Source organism: Doryrhamphus excisus, chromosome 8 (assembly GCF_030265055.1).
Source record: "Doryrhamphus excisus isolate RoL2022-K1 chromosome 8, RoL_Dexc_1.0, whole genome shotgun sequence".
Taxonomy (NCBI): Eukaryota; Metazoa; Chordata; class Actinopteri; order Syngnathiformes; family Syngnathidae; genus Doryrhamphus; species Doryrhamphus excisus.
The window spans coordinates 7,681,911-7,695,078 of record NC_080473.1 but is presented as its reverse complement, the minus strand read 5'-3'; the positions used below and the strand labels follow the sequence as shown (position 1 = coordinate 7,695,078).

Genomic DNA, 13,168 nt, shown 5'->3' with positions numbered 1-13,168 from the left:
ATCATAGCACAATGTAGCGGGAAGGCTAAATGTCCTGAATGAGGTTAGAACTTTGACTTTGGAACAGTCTGATTTGGTCGAGAAATGTAGAAGTAGCTACAACTCTTTATATCAATTGTCAAAATCAAAATCATTTTGAAAAAGAAAAAAACAAATGTGTGAATTTTTGCATGTAATTGTGCTCCAATTGACTACTAATGAGCTACGGGAGCTTTCCAGCGACCACAAAGTAGCAGCTGTGCAGTGTGTCAAACAGGAAATATAAAACCAAAGTAAAAGCATTTAACAGGAAATGATGTAAAAAATTAAGAAAATCATACAACGGCATCACAGTTAAAGAATCATGTGTTAATAACAATAACGGCAGTCAAGTGGAAATTTAAATCAACTTTATTTCAGCATAAGTGGCTTTGAAAACACCCCACACTGTTTGTTAAACATCTTTTTTTTCTTCTTGCAACCTCTGAGACAAGCAAACGAGACGTCAAAGATGTAGTATCCGTGCCAAACAACATTTTAAAGCCAACCTTTTGACAAAGGAAAAAGCTGGGCACAGACGGCCAAATAAAGAATAATTACACTTTGTACACAAGTAAAAAAAAAAAGCCCTGAAGGAGACAGAAAGGAGCAGTGATTTGACCAAACTGAACAAATGCCCTAGGAAGTAAGAGTGAATGTACTGTATGTGCGCATGCGTCGTTATTGTGTCCTATCAAATGTGACATGAACGCCTGATTTATGTCAAAAAGGCATTATGTGGTGACAGTTTGTACAAATTACAAAACCATTGCCAGATAAATCAAAATTAAGGCAGAGACAACACAAAAAGTGAGGAAATAAAGACCAAGCCTCAGCAAAGACCCTGACGGGTACGGTGCTTACCAACCGTTCGTATTCACACACAGTGATGCCGTAATGCGCTTAAAAAAACACACACAAGTATAAAATACATTCATGAAGATGCCTTAACAAATACAACCTGTCCTTACGAAGCAGAAGACCCACAGAGGTGACATTTAGGATGTTTCATTTTCAACGACATCATTCAGGTGGGGGGACTCAGACATGTGACACATTTATGGAACACGTGACGATGATCTTATATACATCCGGCCGGAGAAAGCTGGGTTGACACTTGACCACTTGACCTATTTGTAGTTTCAAGTCATGCAAAAACACTGACCTATATATTTTTTTTTTAAATGAAAAAATGCATGTCGGGTGAGCTAAGTGAAAATAAACAATTTTGGCACAACTCATTTATTTTCCGTAAAATCCTTTAAAATGGAGGAATGCTTAGGAATTTTAAAAAAAAATAGTAGAAACATGTAAAAATGTGTAAATGTATATTAAAATGGCTCAAAATTAGTGTCCATTTCCAATATATCTTCATGACAAAATTGATATTTTTCCAGTTAATTTCTGTTTATTTTCACAAATATGAATTTAGTTCTTCATATTTTCACGTTTCTGGTATTGTTATATTTATTTCTGGCTTACAAACTTAGCGAATAAGTCCAAAAAGACAAAAGGATTTGAATGAGAGCCGCTGGTACGTTTTGATTTTGCATTACTGACACTATATTGTAATAAAAGAGAGGTGTGGCATTATTTTGTTGATATTGTTGCATTCTTGTTAAATTCTCCACAATTATACTGTAGAAATCATTTTTATTGTGACTGTAGTAATAATAAAATGACAAAATGTTTGAATAATCTTTAACAATATAAATATCTGCATTAGGAAAAAGTGACTGTGCACTTAATTGGTATCAAATCCATAATACCATAAGAGGGTTTGTATGATCCATGCCGAGTGAGAAAAATAGTATGAATCTAGAAATGCATGGTCATACATAATCACAATTCCCCCCACCTGTCCTGCAATTACCAAAAAAAGATGCATATTTATATGTGCTATGTGTTGGGAGTATAAAAATAACGGTGTTATTGCAGTCAAATGACGGCTAATCGAATTAATTACTATTTTAAATGTGACAATGCCGTTACTGTTACAGACAGTGAAATGTGGTGCGATATTATTCACTTTAATATATACAGCAACAATCTGGTAAATCACCATGGCTTGTGGTTAGTCACACTCAGGAAAACACTGCCTCCTAGTGTTTTGATAGAGACATCCATCTCTCGCTATTACAAAGCCAAATATTTAAAATATTTGAAGGCTGGTAAAAATGAAATCTAAAAACTTTGCATGACTGGGGGCTCTAAATTCCTGACTCGTTCTTCGTTCTAACAGCAGCTATAATCTACAGTATGTCTACCGCGTGTCCGCTGATCCGGTACCGTTTTTAAGTTTTACAGTCGCTGGACGGTGCGGTCTAAACTAAACCCATGAGGATGACGACGGCCATGCTGGTACCCACAATTCCCTGAGAACTCCAAAAAAAACACGGCTCCACTACGTTTACGTAAAATCAACATTCCACTTCCACGACACAAATGATAAATGTTTTGTAAGAATCAATGAACCGTATAAAATGGATTAGCAGCCACAGCAGATCACAACCTCTACATGGTTCTCTCTAATTGTTGGATCTTATTTTGTGGATTGCATGAAAATGTGTTTTTCTTTGCGTGTGTTCAGGTCTCTGGATGCTGATTTTGGTTTTAAGCAATGGACGGCGCAAAATGGGGTCTGGCGTTCTGCAACAAACACTCAAATCTTCACAGTATGCCTCAACAACCACCTCATCTTCCGAGTCCTTTTACGTCCCCATATACATATATTCTTTTTTTCATATAAAAAATAAGTTATTGCGCATCCAAAAAAGTGCATTGTATATTTGAAAAATATCTATCTCTCTTTACACGCTTCATCTTTCTTGCTAACGGGTTGACTTCCTGTCAACAGGGAGGAGGGAGGCCGAGCGGACAAGGAGGGGATATCTCGCTATGCCACAACCATGGGAACATCGTCCGAGAAGCCGCTGATCATGGGAGCATCTTCATCATCATCATCCACTGGTGAGACAAAAAGGAGCAATAAGAAACAAAAACATATGCACGAATGCTGCTTCATTGCCTAGCTAGTACATACTGTGGACCGTGTGGACATGGTGTGAGTGGGTACTGGAAGGATAAAGCCCTGATATATTCATTCATTCATTTTCTACCGCTTATCCCCACGAGGGTCGTGGGAATGCTGGAGCCTATCCCAGCTGTCTTCAGGCGAGAGGCGGGGTACACCCTGGACTGGTAGCCAGCCAATCACAGGGCACATATAGACAAACAACCATTCACACTCACATTCATACCTATGGACAATTTGGAGTCGCCAATTAACCTAGCATGTTTTTGGAATGTGGGAGGAAACCGGAGTACCCGGAGAAAATGTACGGGGAGGACATGCAAACTCCACACAAAGATGGCCGAGGGTGGGATTGAACTCGGGTCTCCCGATATATTCCCGCTTAAGAATTTTCCCGGCTCGCAAGCTTTCTCACCTAGTTCGTCGCCAGAGGAGAAAATTGCAGAGCCCAGGCGTGAGTTATAGTGGGAGTTTGCAAAGGCTGTAAAATTGTTCTGTAGTCGCCGGTGTCTGAAGTAGAGCGCCACCAAGCCGCCGCATAGTCCCAGCAGCAGCAGGAAAAGGACAGGAACTACGATGGCTGCCATGTCCTGTGAATGGCTTTCAGTGGCGGAGGCCTCACTCGCGCCTAGAAACATGGAGGAACATCATTCGGTTTAAATTGACACACAAAAAATGACTTAAAATTTGCTTTGAAGGGTGAGAGACTACATTTGATCAATATTTGAGTGGTTGTAAATTAATTTAACATGTTTTTTTGAGACAGACATGATGAAGCTCAGGATAATTGGAATGACTCAGCCTTATTCTACCTGTTCTAAGCTGGTTATACAGCAGCAGTGCAGGCTCGCCACAGAGTTGGCCGCTCAGCAGGCAACGGGCCTGAACAGAGAAGGTGTAGTTGTGTCCTTTCTGCAGGCTGCTGATGCGGAAGTAGGTATCGGTCGTGTTCCCCAGGCAGGTTGTCTTGTTGGTCACGCCGTCATGAACATGCACCTCATACCCCTGCAAACAAACCGACAAGATGACATGTGAGATTTGCAGACAATTTGTTTTTCGCCATTTGTGGACAATGGCTCTCACTGTGGTTTGCTGGAGTCCCACTTCATTGAGTAATATTTACATTTGTTTGATGATCTGAAACATTTAAGTGTGACAATCATGCAAATGTACTATGTATACTGTATATAAACTGTATATACTGTATATTGTACTGTATGCATGTATAGATATATTTTTTTATTTATCAGGCATATAATGTCTCCTATAATAGCACCGATCAACTGAAGAAACTTCCTCTGAGCAAAGCTTATTTCTCACCCTGCTTTCATTAAACGTCTTCTCTTGGACAGCCAGACTCTTCCAGAACAGATATATGTGGTCTTTCTCGTTCAATATCTTCAAAGCCTCAGGAGCTGGAAGAGGAACTGCAACAAAAAAACAAAACATATCTACATAAAAGTGATCACATGGTAATAAGGGGCTGAAATAACCTCAATGAGATGTTAATGGAAAAAAATTGTTTGTGAAATGCATGAAAATGTATTTTTCTTTGGAAAACAAAGACATTTGCAAGTGATCCCAAACTTTTGAGCGGTCGTGTATGAGCAATAAAACATTGGATATCAAGAGTATGTTAACTCCTCCTTGTTATCTTCTCTAACGACCTCCTCAACATATTTCGAAATCAAACTACACATTTTTAAGGTTTAAAAACAGGAATTTGGAAATGCCCATTGGGCCAGATGAAGATGCTTGGTGGGCCTGATATGGCCTGCGGGCCGCAGTTCGCCAAACCCCTCCTCTCAATGCATAATTGCCTTTTATATTAGATATTTGCGTCCTAGCATCGGCCCCGATCATTGCCATGTTGCAACATCCACCCCGCTGTTTGGCTAAGTTAGCACAAGCTTCGACTGTCAATCCGGCCTCAAAGCGTACATTCCCAAACATTTGTATGCAAGTGTGATGTGTACCTGTGCTCAGAACGAAGCTGATTTCCTTGCTCATGTTACGTAGACGCACTGAGATGCTGTAGCGTCCTCCGGGCTCCAGGCCTTTCAGCTGGTACTCCACTGTGTTGTTCTGGGTGGTCACCTTGTAGTCCCTCTCCACTTTGCGGACCATATCCCGCACATGAATTGCATAAGTCTAAAGGGAGAAGAGTGGAGAGACAGTTTGGACAGTTCACGGACAGTTTTGTTTGCCAGCATACGGCCAAATTCATTTATTGATGCATCGGACAACAATGCAAAACCCTCCCTTACGCTTGTATTGTATTCTATGAATCCCCTATGCCCATCTCTTCTATCAGTACACACACACACATTTGCAAATGTTGCAAATTGCCATTATAAAATGTTTTGTGTCTGTTGTTCCATTGAATTTTACTAATATTAATTATAATTATGCACTAAAATACATATGTATTTCTGCTAAGAAACACACTATGATTATTTGCTGAAGTCTATAGGCCGCTTGTCTCCAAGACAAGTCCTCCACATGGCTTATCATTTGATTCAAGGACCCTTGGGTGTCTGGGCATGTGAGTCTGCCCCTCATTTCTGTCCCTCAAGGGAAGAGAAGATCAACCATCAACCCTCACCCCTCCACATTTCCTATATTAATTAACATTTAAGCATTAATAGTCAGATATTTTTCAAATCAAAAATATACTGTAAACTAGACACTGTTGTCACATTTCCTGTCTGTGCACCAATCACAATCATGACTACAAAAAGACTCCTAGAGTTATACCAGTGGTGCGTTTGGTGTATCATAAGGTGGTTGCCATTTGAGTGTGGCCTCCGTCTTGTCTACTTGCACACGGTGGAGGTTCCTGGGTGGCATCCTTTCATTGGGAATCATTTTGACCACCACATGCTCTGATGGCGGACCCAAGAAGGGGGAGACAGTCCGCACCTGAAGACCAAATGCAAAGATTCCATTTCAATGCTTCAGGATCCTTTTTCTCATTTTAGGAATTCTCAGTCTCGCAGGGAACAAAGAAATAAAACACCCAGGGTGCGAAGCTGATTTGTGCAAAACTCACCAAAATAAGATACTGCTCATCATTTTTCACGGTGATTGTCAGGTTGCTGGAAGTGGTATGGACCTGACTAGGACTGTGGTACAAATCGAGGAAGGATGTTGCATAAAACACACCAAACACCTACAAATAAGAATACAGCACACCGCCAATACATATTTAATCACTGAGTGAGAAAAGGTCACATTTAATGGATGGTTATATTGGATGAGTGGATACAGTGGATACAGTTCTTATACCAGTGTTCAGTTTGCTTCAATATATGAAACCACGCCAAAAGAATACAATGAAGCTCGAAGAATATCACCAAACATATCATATTTTCCAGCGTGTATAACGCTTTTTTTCATAGTGATAGGTGGTTGTTAATTATTATATATCGTACCTGCTTAGATGAGCCACTGGCGATGGTCCAGCTGCAGTCCACAGCCGTTTGGTTGAGGGCCCGGGCTTTGAGAAGAGGCTTATCTGGCTGGACACCAGCAGTCTGGTGATGAGACAAGGCTGTGGGACTGTCACCGACACTGGTGTGAGCCCACACAGCCACCTCATACATTGTGCCTGCAGTCAGGTTGCTCACTGGAATTGGACAAAAATGTTGCACGGTAAAATGCCAAGTTATTTCCGCTGAAGGCGATTACAATTCTATCCATGTAAAAACACATGAAGTACTTCTGAGGATCTTCTCCTTGACCGTGTAGTTTTTGCTCTCCTTCATGTGAGTGTCAAACTGCCAGGACAGGATTACGATGTACTGTTTCACCTGAACAACATACCTCATGTTAGTTTTTGCTGGGGACAAAAAAAACTTTTTTTTATAAAAAAATCACCCACCTCATATTGGGAATTGAAGCTGAATGAAAGGCTCATGGACTCTCCGGTGATGCTGTCCGTGATCACAGATGGAGGAGGCAGAGCTGCAGCAAAGAGTAAACAACAAAACTAAGGACACACACACTGCAATATGTCTACTACAGCAGTAGGGGGCAGTGTAGAATATTGTCTATGTGCGTATGCGGAGTGCAAAGAATCTCACCTTTTATAGGTGTAATGGATTTAACCTCACTCCAGTTCCCCATACCTCGACTGGTCACTGCTGCCACCTGAGAAAAAAAAATATCACAGCATTGTGACATCTACTATGTACAATACGAACGTGAACATGATTTCATGCAGGTGGTCCTTGGTCTACGGAAAGCTGCTTTATCATAAAAGTGGGAGACAACTAAAATGAATTCTTTGTGTATTAATAATGCATAAGAGTGCGTTTACAAAAAATGAAATGTTGTAATACTGAACATCTTGACACAAGGACCACCTGTATTTGTGGGCTGTGCAATGATGTCTTTGTGTGTCTGCCATACCCTAAACTTGTACTGCCTCTCCGGCTGCAACTCCTTCACCTCCGTGTCGGTCGTGATACTTCTCTGTGACGTCCATTCAACGGCCGTTTGTTCGCCGTACTCAGTCTGACAAGAAATGAAGAAAAACAACAACATTTTTAATTCAACCTGCATGGCATTCCTTTTGGTAACAATTGAGTTTTTCCTATACTGTCATCCCTCATTTATTGTGGTTAATTGGTTGATAAGAGAATTTCCACAAAGTAGAATTCCTTACTTATAAATACAGTAGAATATTTTCAGACGTATGTCTAATTATGTCTAACAACTTAAAGCAGAGAAACTCTCTAAATGCGGTTTTTAACATTATTAGAGCCCTGTAGACATTAACTAACACCCCTATAGTAACCTTAACACTCATATTACCCAACATAGTAGACATAAGAGTAAATAAGCAATTTAAGACAAAACTAAGATGCATACTTGTGTGTGTTGTCTTTTGCTCCATTTCCCCTATTTTTGTTTTTCAAAATTTAGACTTTATTTTAGAGCCACAAAGCAATAAAAATACAGAAAAACTGACAAATAGCCTCTGGCCCACACTTTGCGTCAGGGTTGAGTGTTTGATGTGACATCATTTCTTTGACCAACCACAACTCTCGTCGACTACTCAGCTTGGTAGCTTCCTGTCGCCAGCGAACAATGGTAATTAAAGAGAGAAAGGGAGCGTTATTGCAGCTGCAACGTTCCGAAATGGTAGAGGAAGAGGTTCGCGGAGGTCGATTTCACAACCCACACTTCCCCCTCACTCTCTCCCATAGAGCCTTTCCATCAATATCTATCAATCTATCCCAGTGAAATAAAGGTAAATAAACTCACAATATACTCTCTGATCAGGCCGTTTCCTTTGTCAGGGGGACTCCAGGAAAGATCCACCGTGCCGTCTTTACTGTTATCACAGGACAGCTGCAGGTTTCTGGGAGGTCCGGGCACTGAAGGACACATGCACATACTGTTGGATACAGCAGATGCCAGCCATGTTTCTTCAAGTGTATCTTACAGTGAAATTATCTGTTCCCAATGAACAAGGGAATGACCATTTTGGATTTACACCAGATAACAAACCAGTATGAAAATCCTATTTATGGACAAATGCAATAACAACCAAATTGGAAAATACAGTGGAACACAACAAAAAAAAGGTGCATATGAAATATTAGTGAAATTAAAGTACTATTCAGTCATCATAGGAATACGTCAGTCGTATCGGACTCACATCCCTCTGGCGTCCTGACTGTGATGATCTCGTTGGTGTTGTGCAGCTTGCTCAGACAAAATGTGAGCACTTTCACTTGGTAGGTGGTGTCTGGTCTCAGGGTTGTCAGTTTGTAGCTGGTCTTGTTACTGTGAGTGTCCAAGATGGTCCACTGCTGGGTGCCTACGAGTCTACAGACACACAAACACAAACACACACACAGTGGGGAAGAGAAGTATTTAATTCCCTGCTAATTTTGTAAGTTACAAAAGATATAAACAGTTTTTTTTATGGTCGGTGTATTGTAACAGCAAGACAGAATGTAAACAAATGAAGATGGCATTCCGTCCCCTCATCCCTCATCCACTGCCCGTTCCTGATTTTTTTTTTGTTGCATGTTCGTCATATGACATGATATTTAAAAGGGACCATTGTTTTCAGCATTTGTGGATAATGGCTCTTACTGTGGTTAGCTGGAGTCCCAAAGCTTTAGAAATGGCTTTAAAACCTTATCCACACTGATAGAGCTTAATTAATTTCAGTTATGTTTTTTCCACCCTCCGTTTGTCATTTTGTGACTAATATTTACAATTGTTGGATGAACTGAAATATTAAGTATGAAAAACAAAGGGATGGGTTATTTGAGCGTCGTATCATAATAGGGTGTGATCTAATGGTTGAGCGCGGTGTAGGCTCACCTGTAGTTGATGGAGTAATAGCAAGAGTTCACGGGAAGATTCTTAGGATGAGACCATGTTAGAGTAATGGCACCTGAGAAGTCTGGAGTCCAATGAAGGTTCTGGACTTTATAGGCCATGGTGTCACCTGGGAAGGAAGACTGATTATATGAGATTATAGCGACATTTGCAACTGCATGAGATAAAGATTTGGGTCAAATCTTGAACTGTTTGGCAAAAAAGTCTTAAAAATACGTACTATAGTGTTACATGTTAATGCAACATTTAATTCTTTCAACACGACGTTGTGAACGTACGAGTGCAGTTGTCCTCGTCGCTGTGGTCGGAGCAATCCAAAAAGCCATCACACCGGTCTTCCGCCAGCACGCAGGCTTCTCCGTCAGCACAGAGGGTTCCATTCTCACAAAACAGCGGCTTGAGGGTGGCTGTAAAAAAACGGCAGTTTTTGTGGTTGCATTATATACGCACATTGGCAGTATTAGCTATTCTAAAGCATGATAATTTTATTTATTTACAGTGATTAATAGTAATAGTTTTGGTGAAATGTGTGATCTAAATATCACAGTTGAACATAATGTTAGGGTTGAAGAAGCAGATCTATGCCCAGTCCATGAAAGAGAGTGCTGCCGACCAGTCCAGGGTGTAAATACAGCTAGGATAGGCTCCAGGATACCCGCGACCCCAGTGAGTATTAGGGTAAAATCCAGAATCTAAGAATGAAGCTACATGATTTTGTGTAACTTTGTGTAGCTTTGTGTATGTTGGTTGAATCAGCACTCAATCAGAGAGACTCACGGCACTGGTATTCGTCAGAGCCATCCTGACAGTGGATCTGGCCATCGCAACGTTGCCAGCCAGGGATGCAGCGTGGCGGACGGCGACACAAAAACTGACCCAAAGTGCAACGACCAGTGGCGGAGGGGGCCTTGGTGGAAACTGGAGCCTGCGTCACATTAACTGCTAAAAAAAAAAAAAAAACATATTGCAATGTATGAATACTGCAGACAACCAGATTGATGTTTGTACCTGTGGGACATCCCAGCTCATCACTGCCATCAGGACAGTCCGCATAGCCATCACACACCCAAGTGTTGATGATGCAAGCACCACTGCCACAGTGGAAACGGTTGGCGGCACATGTTGAAGGAGCAGGGGCCAGCGTGTGAGATTCTCCACCTGCAAGATGAAGTGTGTTTGTATTTAATTGAGCAAACTAGTCCGTTTGCCCTGTAATGTATCCTTCCGTGGAATCAAGAGCCCAAACAAAGCAGCCTACACGTTGCTGTCTCAATGTCCGTGCATGTTTTAAATTGACTGCGATTGAAAAATAACCTGCCACGGGGCCAAAGAAAGTTACTCGTGGCAGCATTTTCATTTTAAAACATCTGAATCCGATCTTGCCAGGATGTACGGAAAATCCGCATCAACAACAAATCCTGTCCATTACCGTATTTTCCGGACTATAAGTCGCACTTTTTTCATAGGTTGGCTGTTCCTGCGACTTATAAATGAAAAACTGTTTATGTTACATAAACACTGGACACATTTACTGTTCATGTTTATATTTTGTGTAGCTGAATAATCATTGTGTTAGCATATCTTACACCTATTCAGCCTGTTCTCTATTCTTTTATTGTTAGAACTTGCCTTCCAAGAGGACGTAATGTCTGTTTTGGTCAAGTTTGTAAAGTAAATTACACGTAAAAAATGCAACTTATCCTCCAGTGTGACTTATGTATGTTTTTTTTTCTACCTAATTATGCATTTTTGGCATTGTGTGACTTGTACTCCGGAGCGACTTATAGTCCAAAAAATACGGTAATTATTTACCATCACTGTGCATTGTTCTCTGTACAATGTAATTTTGTTTATATGTTAAAATACACAATAAAATCATGTATTTGAAAGTGTTTGATCCCTGAGCAAATGTGACATAGTACTCTGAAATACACTTGCTGGCAAACACAGAGGTCAGATATTTCTTGTACTAGCACAATATCGCCTTCAAGCCCTAATTACAGGTGGCTGAGTCTGCATTAATTTAGCACCAAAACGAAGTAAACCAAGTTTAAGTACCCTGCTGAGTATTAAGTGTACCAAAATACAGCGTAGGAGAATGAATAGTGCTTTTACCTGTACACAGGGACTCATCAGACCAATCTCCACAGTCATTCTCTCCATCACACTTCCACCACGTCGGGATGCAGCGTCCATTTTTACACTCAAACTGGAAATATCTTGAGCAGCCAGGGACCTCCGTAGGAGCAGCTGCAACACATATGGCCAAAGAGTTGGCCAAAGTTCTGCAAAACAGCTACCATCTGTTACTGGATCTCCATTTGCTTTACAGTCTTCCTCACCACAGTTGGCTTCATCGGAGTAGTCACCACAGTCGTCCATTCCGTCACATTTCCACTCCAGGCTCACACAAATGCCATTGGCACATTGGAAGGTGTATGTGTCACAAACTTTGCCAAACTCTGATGGAGTCGCTAGAAAAGGGAATTTTCAAACAATGAACATGTTGCTACACATGAGATATGCTTGTTATGTTACTATGGTACACATAATGTCATTGTATGGTCATATCACCTCGTACTTCGGTACGGGACAAAAAATAAAAAAATTAAAATTCAAAAAATGAAAAAAATTCAACTGTATTATGGAAAGCAGGAAGTGAACAAATGTTGAAAACATTTACTTTTGACATTTACCAGATGGAAGGGCAGGATTTAATAGGATAGGATTTAGGATAGGAATAGGATTAATAAGCTTTGTTTCTTCCTACTCCTTTTGGACATGTGGAACTGTGAACTGATTATGTGATGCACTCAATTGTAATCTGATGCATGTTCAAATTAAATAAAACCATTACCATTACCATGTAAAATACTGTAAGTATTGAAATATAAGGCAAAAATACTCAAATGACACCTTGCCATATCTTTTTATGACTTAGGTTTTATTATGCGTTGCCTCGACTTTGGCTTAATTGTCATTTCCATAATTGCTCTTATTACTTTATGATTGAATAGCAAAAGTGTGGAAATAATGAATGCTACTTAGCGACAGCACACCTATTAATGAATTATGTGTAATTATCATTATTGCCGTGTTGAATTGCAAATTATGTATTTATTATTTATTTTATAATTGTTTTGTTAATTGTACAGTGCTGTAAAAGCGGCGACTTGTTTATTTCATTTTATTTCAACTATGTTCACATTTTTCGCATTAATTAATGCATGCACATTGTGTGTTTTGATGGAAAAACCCCAAAGAAACCACGGCTCTAACAAATCTACACCACCATACCAAAATGTGCAAAGTCTTTGGAACTTCAAAACCATACAAGATCAAGCCTGGTTTAGTTTTAACATTTTGCTCCTTTTGTTTTCATACGGCCATATGTAACAGGCGGATGTTTCTTACCGCATCTGGCATATTCCGCATCCTCATCAGACCCGTCCTCACAATGTTTAACACCGTCACAAACCAGGGACTGAAACAGACACTGGGCTCGGTTCTTGCAGACAAACTCCATGTAGCGGGTACATAATGGATCTATGAAGGACAATTCCACGTTACATAATAATAAACTTGAAGACTTAAGTGAAGCACAGTAAGTCTGCTCACCACAGTTGTCCTCATCAGCACCGTCTGGACACTCCCGAATGCCGTTACAGTGCGCGGTGACAGGCAGGCATGTGTCATTGGCGCAGAGGAAGCCTTTGCAACGAGTTCCCTCTAAAAAAAAATTGAATCTAATGT

At 40.4% G+C, this 13,168-nt stretch overlaps 1 protein-coding gene across 3 annotated transcripts in view; it reads right to left on the bottom strand.

The window, feature by feature from the left end:
- Nucleotides 1–372: 372 nt before the first annotated feature.
- sorl1 (sortilin-related receptor, L(DLR class) A repeats containing) overlaps nucleotides 373–13,168 on the bottom strand; it is a 46,614-nt gene continuing 33,818 nt past the window's right edge. The window contains exons 27-48 of one of the 3 annotated variants that reach the window (XM_058079919.1): nucleotides 13,034–13,144; nucleotides 12,830–12,961; nucleotides 11,758–11,889; nucleotides 11,531–11,665; nucleotides 10,424–10,573; nucleotides 10,193–10,357; nucleotides 9,694–9,822; nucleotides 9,398–9,524; nucleotides 8,721–8,890; nucleotides 8,324–8,436; nucleotides 7,466–7,570; nucleotides 7,138–7,204; nucleotides 6,936–7,018; nucleotides 6,774–6,864; nucleotides 6,487–6,680; nucleotides 6,105–6,224; nucleotides 5,810–5,974; nucleotides 5,029–5,203; nucleotides 4,373–4,479; nucleotides 3,865–4,057; nucleotides 3,468–3,680; nucleotides 373–2,985 (exon numbers count right to left, since the gene is read on the bottom strand). In XM_058079919.1, coding sequence (XP_057935902.1) covers nucleotides 2,915–2,985; nucleotides 3,468–3,680; nucleotides 3,865–4,057; nucleotides 4,373–4,479; nucleotides 5,029–5,203; nucleotides 5,810–5,974; nucleotides 6,105–6,224; nucleotides 6,487–6,680; nucleotides 6,774–6,864; nucleotides 6,936–7,018; nucleotides 7,138–7,204; nucleotides 7,466–7,570; nucleotides 8,324–8,436; nucleotides 8,721–8,890; nucleotides 9,398–9,524; nucleotides 9,694–9,822; nucleotides 10,193–10,357; nucleotides 10,424–10,573; nucleotides 11,531–11,665; nucleotides 11,758–11,889; nucleotides 12,830–12,961; nucleotides 13,034–13,144 — 2,948 coding nt within the window. In that variant the 3' untranslated portion in view covers nucleotides 373–2,914. Of the gene's footprint in view, nucleotides 2,986–3,467; nucleotides 3,681–3,864; nucleotides 4,058–4,372; nucleotides 4,480–5,028; nucleotides 5,204–5,809; nucleotides 5,975–6,104; nucleotides 6,225–6,486; nucleotides 6,681–6,773; nucleotides 6,865–6,935; nucleotides 7,019–7,137; nucleotides 7,205–7,465; nucleotides 7,571–8,323; nucleotides 8,437–8,720; nucleotides 8,891–9,397; nucleotides 9,525–9,693; nucleotides 9,823–10,192; nucleotides 10,574–11,530; nucleotides 11,666–11,757; nucleotides 11,890–12,829; nucleotides 12,962–13,033; nucleotides 13,145–13,168 lie in introns of all 3 variants that reach the window. The other 2 variants (XM_058079920.1, XM_058079918.1) reach the window with 2 other exon arrangements.